We start from the raw sequence: 20,355 nt of genomic DNA, 5'->3' as shown, positions 1-20,355 counted from the left end.
CCTCCCGCCGCACCGGCCTCTCCCGCGCCCGCCCAGGCAGCGACCGGCCGGGGGCCCCCACAGCGCCGAGACACGCACAGCCCCTCCCGCCGCAGCCCCCGGATCCTCATTTTTCCTTAAAAAATTAATAACAAGCAAAGCCCCCTGCGTGGCACGGCCGAAGGGAGAAGCAGGGAGCAGAGGGCGGGCTGCCACTAGGAGGAACCGGCACTCTCACGGGGCTCCGGGCGGGAAGCGAGGGGTCTCCGCAGCGGCCTGAGGGGAAGGAAGGGGGTGCTGAGGGGCCGCGGAAGGGCCGTTACCTCAGTGATGGAGTCTCCGAAGAGGACGACGCGGGGCCAGAGCAGCAGCCGCCCGCCGGCCCCCGCCTCCGACAGCGCCATGGCCGCCGCCGGACGGCAGCCTGGAGGAGGAGGAGGAGGAGGAGGGAGGGACCTCGCCGCTTTCTCTGAGGCGGGAGGTCCCCTCTCCGCCCCCTCTCTCCCGGGGGGTAGATCTGGGCCCGGGAGTGAGGAAGGGCAATGGTGGGGAACCCAACGCCAGCACCCCCCGACACGTCTGACCCCTCCTCCACCCCCCTTCGGTGGGCTGGAAGCACTTTTTTATAAAAAAAAAAACAAACAAACCCGCACCCTTTAAAACCCAAGATTACCTGTTCTGAAGACGGGCTTCCTTTTTAAGAAAATGCGATTTTCTTCTTAAAGAGACTCCATGCTCCTGTTTAGTTAGCTAATGACATCCGCCCTGGAGAGGAAAGTCGTCCCTAATTCCGCTACTAGTAATAATACACTAATTGTACTAATACTGCTATAAAGGTTATCAGGTGCCAACTAAATCAGCTGAGAAAAGGGGCGGGCGAGGGAGGAGGAAAGTTGTGTGCACAAGAGAAAGATCAGTGTTCTTTTGTAAACTCACTGTGGACATTTTTCAGCGTGATTTACTGTTTGGCAACAATGCCAGATGCCTCAGAGGATCCTGTTTGTGTCCGAAATCCTTCTGGAGGTTCTGCCGTTCCTGATGCCCATTTCCTTGCCCAGGAAGCCGGTGTCAGTGGCTCCATAGTTCTGCAGCTCCAATTAACCCCAGTATGGACACATGGATTCCATTTAAAATGTGTTCCAGCCCCCTCTGACTTCAGGCAGATACAAGCACGCAGGTAATCGCTTCCCTGACAGACATACGAGCTTGAATCTGAGCATACGCAAACCCAAAACATCCAATTTACCTTCCAGCTGCTTGTCAAAAATATAAAACTTAATTTAATTTTTGTAATTCTACATTTATGCAGGTTAAGACTTTTTCTTATTGCTTGTATATGCACATAAGAAAAAAGAACATGTGCATATTTTCCCTGATTTTATTACAAACATTATGCACAATAAGGCTGCTCATCCATTATTTGAAATAACTCATCAGTTTCACAGTCACAGAATTGATACATTTCACTTACTGAAGAAAATTTTTTTATTTACTCTTAAAAAATAGTCCAAATAAATTGAACATGTAAAAGATTCTTCTGATGTGTGCTAGGTATCTACAGAGGTCAGTACACGGGGCTGAGGGCATCATAAAGCCTCTGTGCAGCCAGCTCCACCATTTCACGAAGGGATTCGTCATCGTCGCTTCCTGGCTCACAGTCCACTGTCTGGGAATGAAAAAAGAAGTACATTAGAACAAGGAGAACTTCACATCCCTTTTCAGCACGTGAAGAATATTCACAAGGGGAAAGGAGAAAGAAGTCATGCAAATTGTTTTCAAGAAGAAATAAAGTCATGGAGAGCAGTACTGTATGTTTTTAAATGGTGTGCCAACACATAGAAGAGTTCAAAGACCTACCAAGTCCTGCTAACCTCAAGTTCTATGTTGGATTAATAACTTTTTTCAAAACTACTATGTAAAATGCATTCGGTTCTATAGATTACATTTAATTCAAACACACACAAGGTTCAATCCTCAGAGATTTGATTTTATCTGTGAATTCACCCACATTGTACCAGGTTAATATTGTATAACACATGCATTCATCACAGAGGTACCAGCTGCTGTACTCGGGGAGTCTCCACATTGATCTTCCCACACCCATAGGATAACATTTACATCAAAATAAAACCCTGAAGATATTTATTGATCACTGAAACGATGTAAAATGTCTTCCTAGAGAAAGATGCCCACCCCAAACGTGCAAGTTCATCAACATTCAACCCAGTCCCCTGACGGCCCTAGCTCAAAAACAAGGGCAGCGTTTGCACAGTAATACTGTTCTTCATCCTGTGGACTTTCTTGGCTCTAAGGCTGTACCTCCTCTAACTCAGTATTAACTTGTTGCTCTTCTGAACAAGTAACTCCTTTCAACCATAAAGGTTTTTTGGGGAAAAAAACGCATTTGAAGCAGCAAACATGCATTTAATGTTATCTAACAACACTGGTAAAAGCATGATAATGGTAAGAGCACTGTGTTCAGAGTTAATGTGGCAAAAATAAATCTGTATGTCCTACCATATAGTGACAGCTATACTAAACAGTTTTTTTATTTTAAAGCTATTATAGTTTTATAAGAAGATACATATGCACACAAAGGACGAAGCATGGTTCTGTTTTCAGAACTTGTTTTACAATGGTACAAGCTTGCCATTGCCAACACAGTATGTAAAGTAAGTATTATAAAGCCACACACTGTTGCAGTTGAGTTACCATTAGAGTTTGTGTCAGTTATGCAAGTCTCCTAACAATAATGACATATACTGGTATAATATTATATGAAAATGAAACCCAAGTTCTTGATTAAGCAGCATTTTTTTCCCCAGTCTTGTTATTTTTTGCTCTATCGCAAGACCTCTTTTCCTGTGTTTTTTCTGTGCTGCGTATACACTGAAATGTAGCATGTGTTAAAAAAATCTGAGAAGAGGTGACAGAGCAAGCATTGTGTGTTAAACACAAAACTCTAACTCTCCGTCCTCTGAAGATAATTAACATTCACCTGCTTTGTTTCAATAAGTAACAAGTTTTGGGCAGGGGCCAACCTTTTCTTCTGGGTTTGTAGAACACTCAAAACATTTGTTGCGGTCCCTAAGGACAGGAGCTGAGACTGCTCCAGTGCAATGTATTACTTCTCTGGATGGTGGTAATACATTATATGTTTTTAATACATTATTAATAATGACAGAAAGTAACACATGAAAATTCTTACGGACACAAAGGACACAGTTTTATTTATTCAAACAGTTCCACACTGTTCAAATAACTAGGTGTGATAGCTTATTAAAGCAGCCTTCTGACATGCATGACATCCAATTCTGAACCTGGATAGTAAATTAATAAAGTATTTCTTTGTTGTATTTCAGGCGTTCAATTTAGCTACAAAAGGCTCAAGGTGACAAAAAAAAATTATTAGCATCATTCCTCCTCTTTGACTGTTCAATTATTCAGACCAGAGCCTATGTTTTCAGAGCATTTTAAAAAAATATTTGTGGTTAAATCAGTTTCTTCTCCACAGTCGTTTTTTATTAAGTTTTAAGTAGAGCTGCTGAAAAATGCTGGGGTTTCTTCCAAATTTACATGTGCATTTGCTACATAAACATTGCTAGCATTTTTTTTTTAATGAAGAAAATGCTAGGAAGTGCCTCTGTAACAAACTCATAACCCAGCTTGCAGGCTGGAGCAGTATTTCTCTCAGAAAGGCTGGCTACTGTTTGAGTGGTGAAAATGTCAATGAAATGAATGGAAAGTGAACAGGCTTAAGCTGTTTTGATACCAAATACAGAAACACCTCCTCAGCAAATGGGTACACCATATTCTAGGCAGCACCGTGTACCACCCTGGAGACTCACCTCTCTAGACAGAGTGCACACAAGAGCAAGTGCTCTGCTGTACGTACCCGAGTGTCCAGGGAAATGTTTGCAGTTTTTCCATCAACCGTGACACACAGGACAGAGCCCTCTTTCGAACTCACACAGTCTTCTCCAAACATATCCCTACAACAAAGACCTATGTGTGTAAGACGTGGCCAAACAGCAAACGATGTTTCTCTTTCTATCAACCTTAGGGTTTCAAAGGCATTTTCTCAGCAGAGTATCTCCTTTCAGCAACTATTATTTAAGCCAGTCTAATATAATTAACAAACACCAATCTAAATTATTATGAGAGTGGGTGTCACATAACAGTATTTTACCAAATCTTATCATAAATGAAGGAAAAGATTCCTTTGATTTCAAAAGAGGCAAGATTTCTATATAAATAACAGAACATACATCAGTTTTAAAAGAGACATGATCCAAAAAGGTATTTTCATAAACATTTGTAGCATAATTTTGGGAGACAACTTAAAACTCTGTTTCTGGAAGAAATACTGAGCCCTGTATTCAAAATCTTAATGATGTTAAGAACTTTTTCCTGTACCTCTCTCCTAACTTAATTCCTGGCTTCCAGAGAAATTAGAATTTGCACAAACTATTTTTAAGTAACTGTATCTTTAAACTGTATTATCCTAAAATTATTGTATTTACACAATTAACAGTGATTATTTTCCTTTAGAAAAATATATGCCAACTTACTGAAGCATGATCTCCATTCTCTTCTTATACACATCCATATCCACTTTTTTGGAAATTTTATTTACTGCAGCTGAAAAGAAAAAGTTGTTTTATTTTCTTAGACATTTGATGAGAGGCAAAATTTGCTAATTGGTACATCCTGGTTCCTAACAAAAGCTACATAAGATATACATATACGTTTAAACAATTTATAAAGAAAACATATTAAAAAAAAAATGAAAGAGTCAAGGAAGTACATACATTTTAAATGCATGCTCCCTGTATTTATCCCATTTTTTGAAAACTTTGCAAGTCTAATTCTCACTTTTTGATTATCCTTTTTTATTGTTAATGCTCATTACTTCTCACGTTTCCTTTACTTATTTTAAATAAGGTCACATTTTCCACAGGCAGTTACCAGCTGCCACGTAAGACAAATTTTCAACAAATGAACACGTTACAAATAATGAAGACCAAGTTGTAATTCTGTTTTCAAGGAGCAAATCTTACTCCCTAAAAAGTGTCATAAGGAGAAGCAGAACAGGGGAATTGCAATCTATTGCAAGGCATTATAGCCCTCTAAGCTTGATACAGAAAAATTAAGAAGAAATGCCTCAGTTAAACAAATATATGCTAAACTTACTACCTTTCTGTATTTTGGGATTTGACTGAACTTCCAGTATCACTGTTGTCACGGTGTCAGCATACATATCATTAGCAGGATTTGCCACCCACTGGAAGACAAAAAAAATAAACTCATAATTTGAGCCCGTTATCTTGGGCTGAATGAATAATGCAACATAAAACCAATGTAACATTCATTGCATTCTCCTATTTGCTTTTCTCTGAATTCTAGCTTCAAATGACTGTCACACATTTTACACCATATTATTAACTGCTTTTAACTTGGCGTATTCCAGTAACTTCCCACAAAAAACTCAAGCTGCTGAATGTTTCTGAACACATTTATGAAATAGTCATTAATTACCACAACTATTTGGGGTGGAAGGAAGGAAGAAACACCATTAGACATTATTTCCAATTACAATTTGCCAAATTAAAAAAACGGGCAGCGAATCCGCCATTATACTCTTGAGTCACAGCAAAAAAGAAGCCAGCAGTGGCTAAAGGAAACTGCAGGCATCAGACCAGGACCAGAGCTCCAGGGGAACTTTGTTCTAGCTTTCACTCAGCATCCAACAGAAAACTACTTAAAACATGGCATCTATATGATACTATTTTGCAGAAACTGGAGAACAAAATACTTCTTCCTCCCTCATGGATGCCCACCTCAAGGACCACCATGCCTGGTTCCTGGATCACAGTAATATTTTTGAACACCTTCAGGGCCGGTTTTTGTTGGATTTCTATTTCTTCTACATCACCTAAGAAGTGACAACAAATGGTTAGCAAGAATAAAACTATACACAAAGCAAGAATAACTTTACCTGCGTAAGAAAATAGGTCATTTTAAGAATGAGAGGTTGTCTGTTATTATCACAACTGCGCAGAACAGCTCATAAAATGGAAGCACATACTCTCCTCCCTTACCTCACAATATTATTTTCTTTGTTCTGGATTGTTTGGGGTTTTTTTTATTATGTAATATTGACCATTTAACTTGTTTTGAATTCTCATATTTGACTGGCTTAGTACACTGATGCGAGTACCCCAACGAAAAAGAACAGAACTGAGAAATTTAGTGCTCCATTTGCAGAATTAACCAGCTCCTTTTACACCCTTACAGGATAACCCATTGCTTCCTTAAGCATGGAGCTTAAAAGCATTTGTGTGCCAGGGAGCATTCAGGTTATGAGACTCGAACATCAACTCTAATACAGGTTTTTTCTCACTAGTGACATGAGTTACATTCTGACCCCAGATAAAAAAAAAAAAACCTGAGCTTTAAATCTGGGAAAGGATCCTGCAAAATATGTGTGCCTTTGATGAACTAGGACAGGAGTTGCCCCTAACCTTTAAGGAAGCCAGACAGAGGCACTGAGGATCACGTTAGTGGCAGACTTAAATGGCTTTCAACTCAGAAAAAGTCAACAAGGCACTTCTTTGAGCGGGACAGAAGAGGCTGGCTGTCACAAAGGAGCACAAAACTTTTGTTTTTATTAATTGGATGGCATTACCCATTCTATTTTGGGGCTGGAGAGAAAAGATCAATTAATAAATTTTGCATCAGAGTGGCTACGGCACTCGTTTTGGTGGTTGATAGGAGATAAAAATCAGCCTGGGCTCTATATTCCTATATGCTCATGATTCTGTAGTACAACTACAGTAGAGTCCCCCCAAAAGCATGTGTCACGTTCATGAACTGGATCTGGCAGAAGATGCATAATCTAATCTAAGTTGTAAAATACAAAACAAACTGTGGCACCTCAGCTACTGGCAAAGAGGTTTCCACTCAGAAGACCTCTAAAGACCGGAAGTTGCTTTAAAAGTTGACCACTATAAATCATGAACACATCTTTCCAAATACCCACCGGTAAGTTTCTGTAGCTGATAATAAAGCAGATTAAAAGGGCCCGTATATGGAATGGCTTGTGTCTGTGTTACAGTGCTCATCGCCAAGTCTGTATAATCTGAAAGAATTTTGAAAAGTATGGATTAAAAATGATCCCTTTGAACTTCTATTGAGCATCTACTGTAAGAGAAATAATATATTTGTGCTTAAGAAAACAGCAAGAGCTTGTTACTTTATCATAGCCATCAGAGGCAAGCAATGAACAAGGACAGCAGAATTGCTTTCCCCCAAGCTCTTCTGACCTTAATTATTCTTCTATTTTGAGAATAGATCAATTTCGTTAGTAACAAACAGCATAGGAGCAACACATAAATATTTTCACCGTGCTGCAGCTTTTTATACTAAAAATTAATGACATTTTAGAAACTGGCAGGACAATTGATCAAGCTGCTTTTCTGTTCTCACTGCCATGTTTTATGCAGAGGAAGAAATTTTAAGTAACCAGAAGGGAAATGGAATTTTGCTTATTGCTTTTACGGAAAGAATAGAAAATATTTTAAACTTCAGTGAACCGAATGCCTTTCTTCTCACTCCAACAGTTCAGAACTTTAGGCAAAACTAAACCAAAATAAAACCCAAGATGTTCACGAATTGCTTATCAAACACAAAATTACAAAAAAACCCCAAAACTGTATTGTATGTGTTTGAATGGCAAGAGGATACAGTAAGTTACAATCACCTACTGAGCACATCACTGTCTACTTACTTGAGAGGTCACATGGGGAAAGGATGTGATAGTTAAAATTTCTTTTAACTAGGATCCCAGAAATTCTCTGTCCTTGCTCTGGTTTCTTATCTGCTAAAGATCCCATCACCTGGAAAGAAAAAAAAAACCACACAGTGCAACAAGGCAATCTGAAGTATTCATAGCTTACAGGTAGCTATGGAGATGAAATACAATTTTCTCAGAAAAGTCATAGTATAAAATTAACTCTGGAAATAAAAGGTCAGGGTAACCAATAAACATTCTGAGATGTAAGAAAAGAAAAGGCTGAAAGAGTGAAGAGGCAAAAAAACCTCACAAAACCCACCAAAAAATCCTAAAAAACCAAACCCCAAATACAATACTGAACAAAAACCATTGACATACTATGAGTCCCTGGAAAATGTACACAATCTGAAACCAATTAAAAATAGAGGTTAAGAGGAAAACGTGTAGTTTTTATCCTAGAGGAAAATACTGTTGTAAAATAGTGATTTTATACCTTGGCAAGTTTTTCTCCTCTGAAGTTTAATGTCACAGCTTCAGTATTCCTAGGATTATGAACTTCTATATGAACTTCATCATTATCCTCATATTCCCGTATCAACGCTGCTTTCAATCTGGCCATTTCGTTTTGCTCACCATGAACTAAAATCTATAGAAAACACAGTTTTCCTTTTAGTAAAAGTCACTTGCCCAACCACACGTGTTTAGTAAATAGATTATCCAAGAAAACTGCCATCTTGTACCTCATCTTTATAAAAAGGTAATTTCATGAGGTGACAATATATGAATCATTAGCTCAATTATACTACATACAGTTCTATGTGTGTCTTTGAATTCCATGCATTATTCAAAGGCATTTCATGACCCTGAGTATTAGTAGAAAAATATATGCAAACAAGCAGAATGCATTACAGAGATTCCATTAACTTTTCATACACGAGCACATTATTGTATTATGAAAGGGAATTATTAAGTTCACGGTTTTCTTTGGCAAGTTAAATCCTCTTTTCTTCTACTGTGATTTGTTTTATTTCTTATCTGTGCTTGCACACTGGTTCTCCCCCAGTCTCAGCAAGTTTCAGATCCTAGTCCTCATTTTCCTATTCTGGTCCTTTGCACCTCCTGCTCCCTGTGACTTGCTCATGCTCTTCCCTGCAAGTGCTGCCTTCGTCTTTAGTTACCTGCTACGTACCTTCTTTCAGATTGGCCTACTCTTTTTCAATCAATGTTTTCTTTTTTATTTTGGGGAAAATTCCAGTGAATTATTCCAATACTACTGTCCCAAACTTAATGTTGTCCTATATTTTATCTTATTTGTGCAAATCTCTGCTGAAATAGGTTATGGACCATACCACTTTCTTGAAAGTCATACCCCAATATCCCGCATGCAGACAGTGGAGAGCAAGTTCGTCTTTACTTTGCTAAAATAACATGGCAAAAAATGGTTAAAATCTCCAACTTTTAATATTCAAAGCATAGGGATGCTGGCTATTGCTACTGCCTTGATGAGGCAAGGCTGTGAACTGGCTTGATGAATCCCCCTCTGGAGAACTGGGCAGCATGTATACTAACCACATGTGGAGGTTTCAGGGCCCGGATAAATTCACTAGTTTGTTGATAATCTGTGTGAGCAGAGAAAGAAATGTAATCCACAGACATCTTCAGTGGGAGTTTTTGCCCTGACATAGTTGTGATCTCTTCTGGTTCAGACATGATGTGCTAGAAAAAATAGAGCACTTTAAATAAAAAAATCGAAAGCTTCCTACAGACACCATATAACTAATGCTTCACGTTTCAAAAACCAATGAAATAATATTGGCAGACAGGTTAAATGTGAAGAACTGAAAAAATCTTCAAATTTCACAAAACACACACTCACAACTGAAAAAACCATGCACAACACACCCCATTTCATCTTTTGCATCCCCAATGGACCTGGGACTTCACTCTTCTTCCAGATACATCTCTCTCAAATTTGCATTGAAATTATAACAAGTGTGTGATTTACATCTCTAAAGGCAAAACTAGATGCTCTGGTTGCCGCTAGAATTTGGCAGGAAGGATTTAATTCTCCACAACTGGACAGTGGCACAGCATGTGCAAAGCAGTGTGATCTCTGACACATAAGTAGTGATAGATTTAACATCTACTCCGCTAGAACTATGGTTAAGACTCCTCTCTCAAAAAGGTAAATGGTGGAGGCGTCTAAAGATGGAGAAAAGCATCAATCATTCTTTCTCATGACAAGATAACTGCTCCTAGAAAATATTATTCTGCAGAACGTCACTGGAAATGGCCATATGCAAGTTTTCTATACTTTTCATTAGCATGAGCCAAAAGCAATTAGTTTTGACTACATAATTACACGTACCTGACAACAATCTTCTCAGTAAATCCAACTACAGACACTTGCTATTGGCCAATTCTTTTTAGATAGAGCATGAATACTACTTGTGTGGTAGCTGTGGTGCATTAGCAACTCACCTTGGCAAGCGTTCCTTCAACACAGTACCCTGCTATGATTACTCCATTTCTCTTATCTGTGCACCAGCTCTCAAACAACTCTCTGGATAAGCCGCTCTGCATCATACCTGGGGATGCCATCACAACACTTGGGCCAATGTCATCAAAATGATCCATACTCTACGTGGACAAACAGTAAGAGTATCAGTTACCACAACTCACTTAAATGAAGGATAGCCTACCAGAACCCTTGAACAACGTACAAGTAGAGCCCTATGTTCACAGATTACACCCCATCCTCAAAAAAAGCGCTCTTTGCAGGAAAGTTCCTCCTACTGATGCCCATAAGGAGCCAAACTGATGGTTGGACTAGATGATCTTAAAGGTCCCTTCCAACCTAGATGATTCTATGATAAATATAAGCACAGGGACCTTATGGTGGAAGAAAAGTTGGGGCATAAGTGGCCCTCAACCAGCCCTCTAAACACTGGGATAGCAGATAACTCAGATACAAACCTAAGCCATCTCTTAGGACATTAAACACAAAAACTATTCAGCAACTTTAAGCTATTCTGTTACCCGTCCTCTTTTGTAAGACAACCTTACCTCAAGCTTACCTTCAGATTACTAATATGCTTGAAAACAAAGGGATTGTTGATGTTAATTTGCTTGCGGATTTTGTCGTTCATGGCGTTGACGTATGTCTGATAAACTGCCATACATTTCTTTGCCAAAGAGGAGGCATAGTATATAGGGATATCATGGAGTTCAGGATGATTCTGCCAGTATTCATCTAAAAAAACAAAAAACAGTGAAACAAACTCTGCCAGTATTCATCTAAAAAAACAAAAAAAAAATGAAACAAAACAAAAAACCCCACCAACCAAGAATGCACACAACTCCACCTACAGCACTGTCTCCAAAATGTGTGCTTCTCAGGTACGTTAACACTTCTTGTAAAACAGATTTAGCAGTGGGATTTTTTCAGTTTTATTAAAGAAAATGACAAACTTTTTTTTTAACCTGCTGTACTAAAGAAGAAAAAACAATCACCAACTAAAAACATATACAACCAGTATCAAAAAACCCCACCAACCAAGAATGCACACAGCTCCACCCACAGCATTATCTCCGAAATGTGTGCTTCTCAGATATGTTAGTACTTCTTGTAAAACAGATTAAGCAGTGGGTTTTTTCAGTCTTATTACAGAAAACGACACTTTTTTTTTTAACCTGCTCTACTAAAGAAGAAAAAGCAATCACCAACTGAAAACATATACAACCAGTACAAACAAACAGGCAAACAAATAAGAAAAAGATGAAGTTCAGATATTTTTGGCAGGTTAAATTCCAATCAATCGCCAACTTCAGCTACAAGGTATAAGGTACACCTGATACTACACAGCAATACATCTATCTGTACAACAATGCCAGTTTTACCACATCACCGCAATAATGCTAAAATGTCTCTGTCAAATATTAATTCTACATCTAACAGCTAAAGACATCTCCACAAAGGTCTGTTGGTGAGAATTCACCGTATCAAAGTTCTGGAAAACAAATCCATGGAGTTCAAGGTGTGAAGGGAATATCCAGTTATCAAGCCTGGCTTCCTGTGTATCACCAACAGCTACATTTTACAAGCTTTAGTGAAACAAAAACAGGAAAAAAGCCTCTACTAATCACAACTTACTTTATCACTGATGACAGTAGCCATGACCTTTACTAAACTCAAAGAAGAGATGTGAATGCAGCTCTACAAACATAACTTAGTCATTTCCCCACTCACATACAGTTCTGCTACTCTGAACCATATTTACATTGCATAACTGGGGAACAACTGTCCAAAAAGAGTGGTGTGCCCTTTTGGCTGCATTTGTACATTTAAAATGATATGGCTTTGACCTGCAGACAAAGCTTTTCAGAACATGTCAGAGAGTCTCACTGCCATGAATAGCTTAAAAAGCTCAAGTGTGGGGTATAAACAGCCAATAAAAGACAACTAACAGCAGGACTTACAGTAACATTAAAAGACCACATCCATCATTCTGATTTTCTACACCATAATGCAGTATTTTATTTTTTGTCAGACACTTATGGAAAGAATAAAAACAAACACAGAACCCTGTGGCCTCAATTGTGTAGGCATGTGAGATGCAATTGCATTTTCTACCTAATTAAGCATTCAATTACATGTCTAGCTTTACTAGATGTCTTTTCAAGCTTATCTTTAGAAACTCACTTTCATATCTACACTCAGCAAGGAGAGGCCAACAAATTACAAACTAATGGCTACACAAGTTAGAATGTTCATTTTTATCTCTTCTATAAAATAATTTTAAAAATCTTAATCAATTATATGTAGTAAATAATCCCACAACACTGAATACTTCCCCGTGACTAGATCCAAATTTCTTAGTAACATTTGAATAGATCAGTAACCCATTTTGAAAACAAACTAATTTCTAATGTAGAGCTAAACTGAAATGGGAAGTGAGAAGAATTTCAAGTATTTTAAGTAACACTTTAGATTCAACACCCCTAAAAGTAAGTATTTTAATTTTGAGATAGTTATTGTTTGATCTTGCCAGCATTCACATGAGCAAAAAAAAGACTAGTGCAAAGTCACATACATGGTACACATTAAATATGCTAAAAGGAAGCAAAGATGCCTAGAAAAAAATTATTTTAAATATCATTTTATCTGAAGTACCTTGTAACAACTACCTATATATTTTATCTGAAGTGGCTTGTTATGATCAAGTATAATTCTTCCCTCCCCCTCATTTTTGCTTTTCCTAACAAAGTTTAATTTGCTTTCCCATTATCATTAGGACTTTAGAAATACTAGAAGTCTGTTGTTATGTCTTCTCACCTTTTCCCATACAGACTTCTTATACGTTCGTGAATTAAAGGGCGAAGCTGGTGAAACTTCGGAACAAAATATATCTTTTTTTTCAGCAGTACAGTTTAAACAGAACAGTTGTTGTGACTGTTTACTTTTCAATCTGTAATAATAGTCCCTATTTGCTGTTGGTTTATTGGATTTTTTGCATTTGCATTATAATAGTCCCTATTTGCTGTTGGTTTATTGGACTTTTTGCTTTTGAACAAACACGCATTACAGAGTCTCAGGTAATTAACACACTGCAAAATGGCTGAAGAGTTGTTTAAAAATTTACTGTATCTGAAAGACTGCACACGGGAACATTCTCATTTAACTTTATATGTCTTTTATTAAGAGGAGCTGCAAAGGTACATACCTAAAATTAGAAGTAGTTCTTGAGCTCGACCCAGGGCAAACACAGGAATAAGACCTCTGCCTCCTCTATTTACAATATCGTGGACGGTGTTACAGAATCTTGCCTCTCGCTCTTCCCTTTTTTCATGGATGTGAGTACCATACGTCGATTCCTACATACAGAGAAACTGAGTATTAAAAGTGCTGACACAGACACTAATTCTGGATCTTCTCCTCTGCAACCAACAAGAAAATGAAGAAAAACATACTGGTATTAATGTGGGGAGAAGAGGGAGGGAGAGGGTTGAGGTGAAGGGAAAAATCAAACCCACCCCCAAATTCCCATAACCACCTCCACCAAGATATATAACTAAGATTGCCCCCTCCCCAGAACACCTCTCAGCAATTTGGAAACACAGATCCTGTTAGTAAATAATTTTTTTTTTTTAAAGTTAGAACTATTAATTTTGATGCTTCTTTCAAGAGTTTTCAAATTTAACATACTTATTTCCCTAACTGGAAATGCTGCCAATGCTTTGAAGAAGGGGCTATCATGGCTCACTAGTGGTATGTGTGCCACAGTTTAGAAACACCTAGCCTAAAAGACAACAATTACACAAAATGCAAGATTTTAATGTGACTTAAAATGAAACAGTCAGTTACAGAAAGCAGTTAGAAGGGACACAATGTTCATTTGAAGATCCCACTGTTTGTTTCCAGACAAAAATGTTAAAGTTTCCCCTGAGCTTCTGATTTTCCAGACGTGGATTCAGACTAAAACCATTTTGCTCAGAAAACAAAACAAAAATACCAAATAGCATTTGGGGTACCTCCACCCAGGCCTTCTGAACAAACGTACTTGGAAATAGGTTAGGATCTACTAAAGAGAGATATCTGGCTAAATTGGGCTTTGTACAATGCATCTAGCAAACACAAGGCAAAATCTAATAAATTTCCCATCTTGAAAAGGTTTGTCTAGAAGCTTAGGGAACTTCACCAGAAGAATTATAAAATGAAAAATAGACTTTTTAATACAGTAAAAAGAAATGTTGGAGTGTTCTGGACACCCTATCATTTGGATACTTAACACAAATCACGTACTACCATTAAATCTCCATTCTCATTCCATTTTACCTTTAATTAAATAATACCCCATACATATTTAATTACTAATATAAAGAAATAATTTGGTAAAGCTTACAATTATAAGAATATCAGGTTTAATATTGGGAATCTCAGCTGCCATCAGGTGTCTGTCTTCCTGTCTTGAGAAGTCACCTGTATATAAAAGCTATTGAAGACAAAGAGAAGCAGTTATTCTGATCACAGGTTCTACCAGCTCAGCAGTCTTTACAGCTGCTACAGAGGAATGATATTTTTTTAAGCTAAGATGGTTTTAAGGAATTTATGATAAAAAGGTCACTTGCATATTAACTAAAGACTCTTCTGATGTGGACAGTGCTTACAATATTAGGTGAATAGTCCTACAATACAAATATTTTAACCACAAAAGTAAAGGTATTTCAAGCAGTACCATAACTCCAAAAGAACTAAGTAAACAATTATTAAGATTTTATTTTTTGTTTGGGATATAAAGGTGCTGTTTTCAGCCTTTTCAACACATGCACTGACCATTAAGAAGTAAAACTTGACATAACAGAAAATACAGCAAGCCCTAAGTGGAAGTAAAATATAAATAAAATTGCATTTACATATCAGAATGCAAATATAATTAAGAATCCAATAAAGCTACTTATTAAAAGTCTTTTAAGATTTTCTGATACTAAAAAAAAAAAAAAAGCCTGTAATCTAGCAGATTTTCCAAACAGAATGATCATACTCCCTATTATATCAAGCAGTCATTTGTACCTGTTAGTAATTTTTAATGGCTTCTTAACTGCAGGGTGGAATGCAGCATTCTGTGCCCAAAATGATGGTTTCAAAACCGAACATTTTTTCCTTAGCAATCATTCCACTGATGAAAATGTGAGTAATAACAAAATAATACTCAGCAACAGCAGATAACTGGTCCACAGGCAACCTACTATCACATTTCTCATTTGCTTCATAGAGAATTAAAGAAAATAACGGATATTGAAACCCAACACAATTGAGTCATACATAGCAAGAGGAAAATCTCTTTCTCCACCCTACCCTAAATACATAGCAAGAGGAAAATCTCTTTCTCCATCCTACCCTAATCAGAAAAAAAACAACCAACCAAACAAAAAAAGGCAGTAAGATACCTAAATTTTATCGTAATATCAAAAAAACCCAAACAAACAAACAAACAAAGGCAGTAAAATATCTAAATTTTATTGTAATCATTGTAAATTAAGTTCTATTTCTACATTTTTAAAAAAACTTCAAGCTTTAAAAATTCTCTATCCTTTTAAACCACGAACAAAGTCCTACTAGAGAGCCAGACTGAGGACCACCATCTCTCTTCCCTCTTCAAAGCTGTCTGGAACTTTTCTCGGGTGGTGATCACCCTACTGAACTCCAATTCATGAGATTAGTTTCAAGTATCTGGTTTTGACACAGTGCTGCCTGTGGTTATATTATGACTTACTTAATCTCTTTGTGCTTAAAATTAATAACAATCCTATTTCTTTAGGCACTTTAGCATAAGAGCTTTATGAGAAAAATTTAACTTGCATACTTTAACAAAAGCCATTTAAGCACTCAGACAGGCAGATATGGTACATCTGAATTACAAAACCAAACATCTTATTATAGATTTTACTAAAATGCAGCTTCCATAAGACTGCCTCAGCTATCAGCTACCTCTGAGTGGACCAGCAAGGAAAACTACATGTTTACTAGTTCCAAGTCAGTCATAACGCACTACCATAAAACCCAAACATCCTACCTGGTTCAATACATGTCACCTGATAGTTCTAATTAATGAGAAAATACATGCTCTAAGTCAAGGCCTTGACTTGAGTCCAAGTATATTTGACAGCACCAGCCACAGTAGTGGGGTTTAACAGACAAATAATTAATGACTAAGTTCAAATTCAGACTTGATTTCCACTTTGTAATAAAAGGAAAATACCTTCACACCAGCTATTTCAATCATAAACATGGCTGCTCCCAGAACGTGGCCCGCGTGGTAACACCAGAATTTGATTCCTGCCACCTCTTTCACTTCATGGAAGTTGATGGTCTCAATCTTGTCCATGCTTTCTTCAAGGTCTGTTTCTGTATATAGCATGTCATCCGCTGATATATTACTGGATATAAGTGAAATGGCTAAATATCAGCTCATCTTACCAGCTTATAAAACAGTTGGAAAAAACTCTTTGTGTATTTTTCCCCACTAACAGGAAGGCTTCCATTCAATCATCCTACGTCTCCTACATTAGAAGTGAAGCCCAGGTGCTCTAATATAGCTCACCTCAGCTGAGTTAAAGCATCTTTCTTTTGAACGGCCATGCTAGAATAGTTTTTTTCAGTTCAGGAGCTGCTCTGTATTTGTCTAGAAGTACCAATAGATTCCCAGCCCTGGGCAGAGATCTGCCACTGAGCTTCTAACAGTCCTCAAAAACCAAATTAAACCGCACTTTTCCCATCAGCCCACAACAAGCAAGTTAAAAGAGGAATGTTTATCAGGTTTCTGACCCAAGCTGCGTCTGCTGAGTTGAGATATGCTCAGGAGCACTGCATTCACATAGAAAAGATGTGTCAAGGCATGTAACAGAAGGAAGAAAAAAAAGAAAAAAAAAGGAAGAGAAAAAGCCCCAACAACATGTAAGTAACAGAGCACTCCTTGTATATTTAATATTTGATCTGACCTTGTCCTGAAAAGTGATTTGTATCTTTAGGGGCTTAAAATTCACTACTTATGCGAAGCTTAGGAAAAAATAGAGATGAAAAAGCATGAGAACAAGAGTGTCTTAAGAGAAAGACATGGGGAAAAAAAGGGTATTATTAAAGGTCCAAATAAAGCAAATTAAAAGAATGAGAGGAAAGCTGGAAAGATTATATTTTTGTTTTGTTTTATGGATAGGAAATTATTTGAGACACATTATCCCTGAGGCAGTAAGACAATTCATTAAGTCTGACCTGGTTATAACATTGCTACTTGTGGCAACATCCAGGTTCATTCAGCCACCTCTGGTGGCTCCATCTTAAGTTTCCTACTGGATATATAGATGAAATAATTCAGGAGTTGAAGAGACAGCTTACCTGACTTTGACATAGTCTGAAAGAAGCCATCTGTAAATAGCTTTTGTGGCATGAGTCATAAACGTCCTTCCTTTAAAACTTGTTTTCTGCAAAAACCACGGTAAAGCCCCACAGTGATCTAAATGGAAACTTAAAACAGACACACAAATCCAATTAATACCTTAACATTACACAACACAAATATATAATATATATCATATAATTCACTACTTCACTGGATTAACATAGCGTCACGAAAACCCAGAAACAGAATTTGTAACCTCCTTGCTAACTATGCTGGTCTATATTCTGCACACTAGGGACTAGAAACCCAACCAAGAAAAGGTAAGAGTAATACAGGAAATTTTCCAATAATTGCAAAGGTTTTGCCCATATAATTTCAGAATTAATTTTTTTGTAATTTACATATAAATTTTGAAGGAGAAAAATAACATGAACCAGGAACAGGATAAATGTCAAAGATATAAGAAAGCTATGAAATATGGTCCTAATTTTGCAGGCTGGATGCTATGGATTAAAACATGAACTACTAAAATAAAACTACTTAGGCACACTTCTACTTTGACCTATCTTAAGGAAGTAGTTTTGAAATATTGGTAGAACAAACATATACCACAAAAACTCTGGACTTGATACAGACTAGCTAAATCATTTAGAAATGGCTCTCCTTGTCTCTCAGCCACCAAGCAGTATTTAAACCACATTCAAAGCTCACATAAGTCTCTGAGAACCTCTTTCACTCAACGTCAATAGAGAAAAAACCACAACCAACACTTTTCGTCAGTCTTTACGTAGAAAACTCATTCTAGAAGCTGTCACAATGCTGTTAAAGCAGGCCCGGTTATAACGTCAGACATCACTGCGAGCTTAGAGGAGAGTTGTAATGTCAGAAGTGACTGAACATCCTTAATTTAAAAAAAGTGGAAACTAAAATTTTGCCATGCCATTACCATCTATGGAATTCTATCTATTTACACAGCCTGTCTTAATAACCTATAAGTGAACACAGCTTAGACCATGACCTTAGTATATTTGTTCCTAAAGGTGCAACTTACTGACTAATAAGGAGGAGATCAATCTCAGCAGGATCTATCAAATCAATGTAGGGAAGAGCATCCATTCCTTCCAGTCCAGGATGGATTCCACAATCAAGCTGAAAATGAAATACAGTTAAATCTTCTAACAGAACATATAAAAAAACCTCTTCTGTTTTGGTGTAAAATATAGTTACTAGTGACTGCTAACTTTTAGCATCATGTAAAAGTAGTATTTTTTCCTTAAACACTGCTTTTAGTGTTGGATTTCACATCTTGGGCTTCTGTCTAGATGTTATCTCCACTGGGAAAATGAACACCTTTCAAAAGATCATAGTCTTTGTTTGTAATTTTGTACCTTTGCAAGCCTTCATTCACACTTCAACAATACCTGAATATACAGAACTAGTGCATGCCAGTTATTTCAGCCACCGTCTGGGAAGACAGCTGGAAAAGGGAATGAGAATATGTATGTGTTTACATGTCATTGTTTACACATAAGTGTAGGCAAACACTAGCCTTTGGTTCCACTGAAACCTAATATGTGTAAATTTTAGAATGTGCACTTAAGGCATACGTTCTGTTTGGGGATATGGATTTATTTTACAGGACAGTCTCTGTAATGTCTACTATCATATATGCAAAACTGTTCCAGAAAGCTACAGAATGTGCCTTATCTAGCACAGTGGCCACGATTTTAACTTATAACATCTTTTTGTCATCTGAAGTACCATGAGAGAGTGTACAAATACATTCATGCAATAATTACCATTATTTTTCTTCCTTTAAATTCCAGAATAATGCATGATCGTCCTACTTCTTGGCCAGCACCTCTGCAAAAGGACAGCAAAGTCACCAAAATTACAGTAACACACATGGATGTACCTTGGATATCTTCAGTGGGATTCTTTTGCTATGGAGAAATAACAACTGCATAGTCCTTTTAAGCTCAGATATTTAAAGTAATTGAACAGTTGTATTTATCTCAGTTGAAATGAGATTAATATTTAATGCAGCAGAAATGAAAAGAATCTGTTCGGGGAAATTATTTTGGCGTCTTATGGCTTTTACTGCATGCCCGCGCACTCGGCTCTCAAAGAATTGAGAAGTATAATGAATGGAAAGTTTACTCAAAATAACAAATTACCTCGGGCTGAATAACCTTTGAAGTAGCATCCTCGAGTTGTCCAGAAGACAACTCTAGTGACACTACCAGAAACACCTTCAAATTGCACTGGCATCTTTACCAAAGAAGAAAAACCACACAACTTAAAACAGCACAAAACTCACAGTGCTGTCGAAGTGCAAATGGCTAAAAAGATGGGTTTTTGCTCAGACAATACTTCAGTATCGCATAAGGAAAGGAGTCAGCCCTTCTAGCCGAGTGTGACAGCTCTCCCGGCGACTGCAGCCTGCCCCCAACGAAAAACCACGACGGGGGGAAAAGCAGCAGCCCGGGATTTCAATGCCCGGGACAACGTTCCAGCCGGGTCAGGCTCCCGCCTCGCCTGTCCCGATGGCGACACACAGCCCCTCCATCCCTCCGGCGGGACGGGGCTCCCACCCGCGGCACTGCCCGGGAGCTGGGTGGCCCCGGTGCCTTCCGGACACCCCCCTCAGGCCCGACGACCCCCCTCAGCCCCCACAACCCCCCC

General features: G+C 38.0%; 2 protein-coding genes across 3 annotated transcripts in view; both read right to left on the bottom strand.

The window, feature by feature from the left end:
• Positions 1-398, bottom strand: part of IAH1 (isoamyl acetate-hydrolyzing esterase 1 homolog) — an 8,740-nt gene extending 8,342 nt beyond the window's left edge. Inside the window, exon 1 of the mRNA XM_014956830.1 lies at positions 303-398. Coding sequence (XP_014812316.1) covers positions 303-383 — 81 coding nt within the window. The 5' untranslated portion in view covers positions 384-398. The remainder of the gene's footprint in view (positions 1-302) is intronic.
• A 1,038-nt stretch (positions 399-1,436) lies between these two features.
• Positions 1,437-20,355, bottom strand: part of CPSF3 (cleavage and polyadenylation specific factor 3) — a 19,332-nt gene continuing 413 nt past the window's right edge. Inside the window, exons 2-18 of one of the 2 annotated variants that reach the window (XM_014956847.1) lie at positions 19,470-19,533; positions 18,722-18,819; positions 17,667-17,795; positions 16,534-16,711; positions 14,677-14,766; positions 13,498-13,648; positions 10,852-11,027; positions 10,256-10,414; positions 9,344-9,490; positions 8,268-8,420; positions 7,769-7,877; positions 7,022-7,120; positions 5,820-5,914; positions 5,176-5,263; positions 4,551-4,620; positions 3,875-3,971; positions 1,437-1,645 (exon numbers count right to left, since the gene is read on the bottom strand). In XM_014956847.1, coding sequence (XP_014812333.1) covers positions 1,544-1,645; positions 3,875-3,971; positions 4,551-4,620; positions 5,176-5,263; positions 5,820-5,914; positions 7,022-7,120; positions 7,769-7,877; positions 8,268-8,420; positions 9,344-9,490; positions 10,256-10,414; positions 10,852-11,027; positions 13,498-13,648; positions 14,677-14,766; positions 16,534-16,711; positions 17,667-17,795; positions 18,722-18,819; positions 19,470-19,533 — 2,005 coding nt within the window. In that variant the 3' untranslated portion in view covers positions 1,437-1,543. Of the gene's footprint in view, positions 1,646-3,874; positions 3,972-4,550; positions 4,621-5,175; positions 5,264-5,819; positions 5,915-7,021; positions 7,121-7,768; positions 7,878-8,267; positions 8,421-9,343; positions 9,491-10,255; positions 10,415-10,851; positions 11,028-13,497; positions 13,649-14,676; positions 14,767-16,533; positions 16,712-17,666; positions 17,796-18,721; positions 18,820-19,469; positions 19,534-20,355 lie in introns of those variants that run through there. The other variant, XM_014956848.1, reaches the window with a different exon arrangement.

The sequence above is a fragment of the Calidris pugnax genome, unplaced genomic scaffold (assembly GCF_001431845.1).
Source record: "Calidris pugnax isolate Ruff unplaced genomic scaffold, ASM143184v1 scaffold171, whole genome shotgun sequence".
Classification (NCBI taxonomy): Eukaryota; Metazoa; Chordata; class Aves; order Charadriiformes; family Scolopacidae; genus Calidris; species Calidris pugnax.
This window is presented reverse-complemented; position numbering and strand designations above follow the sequence as displayed.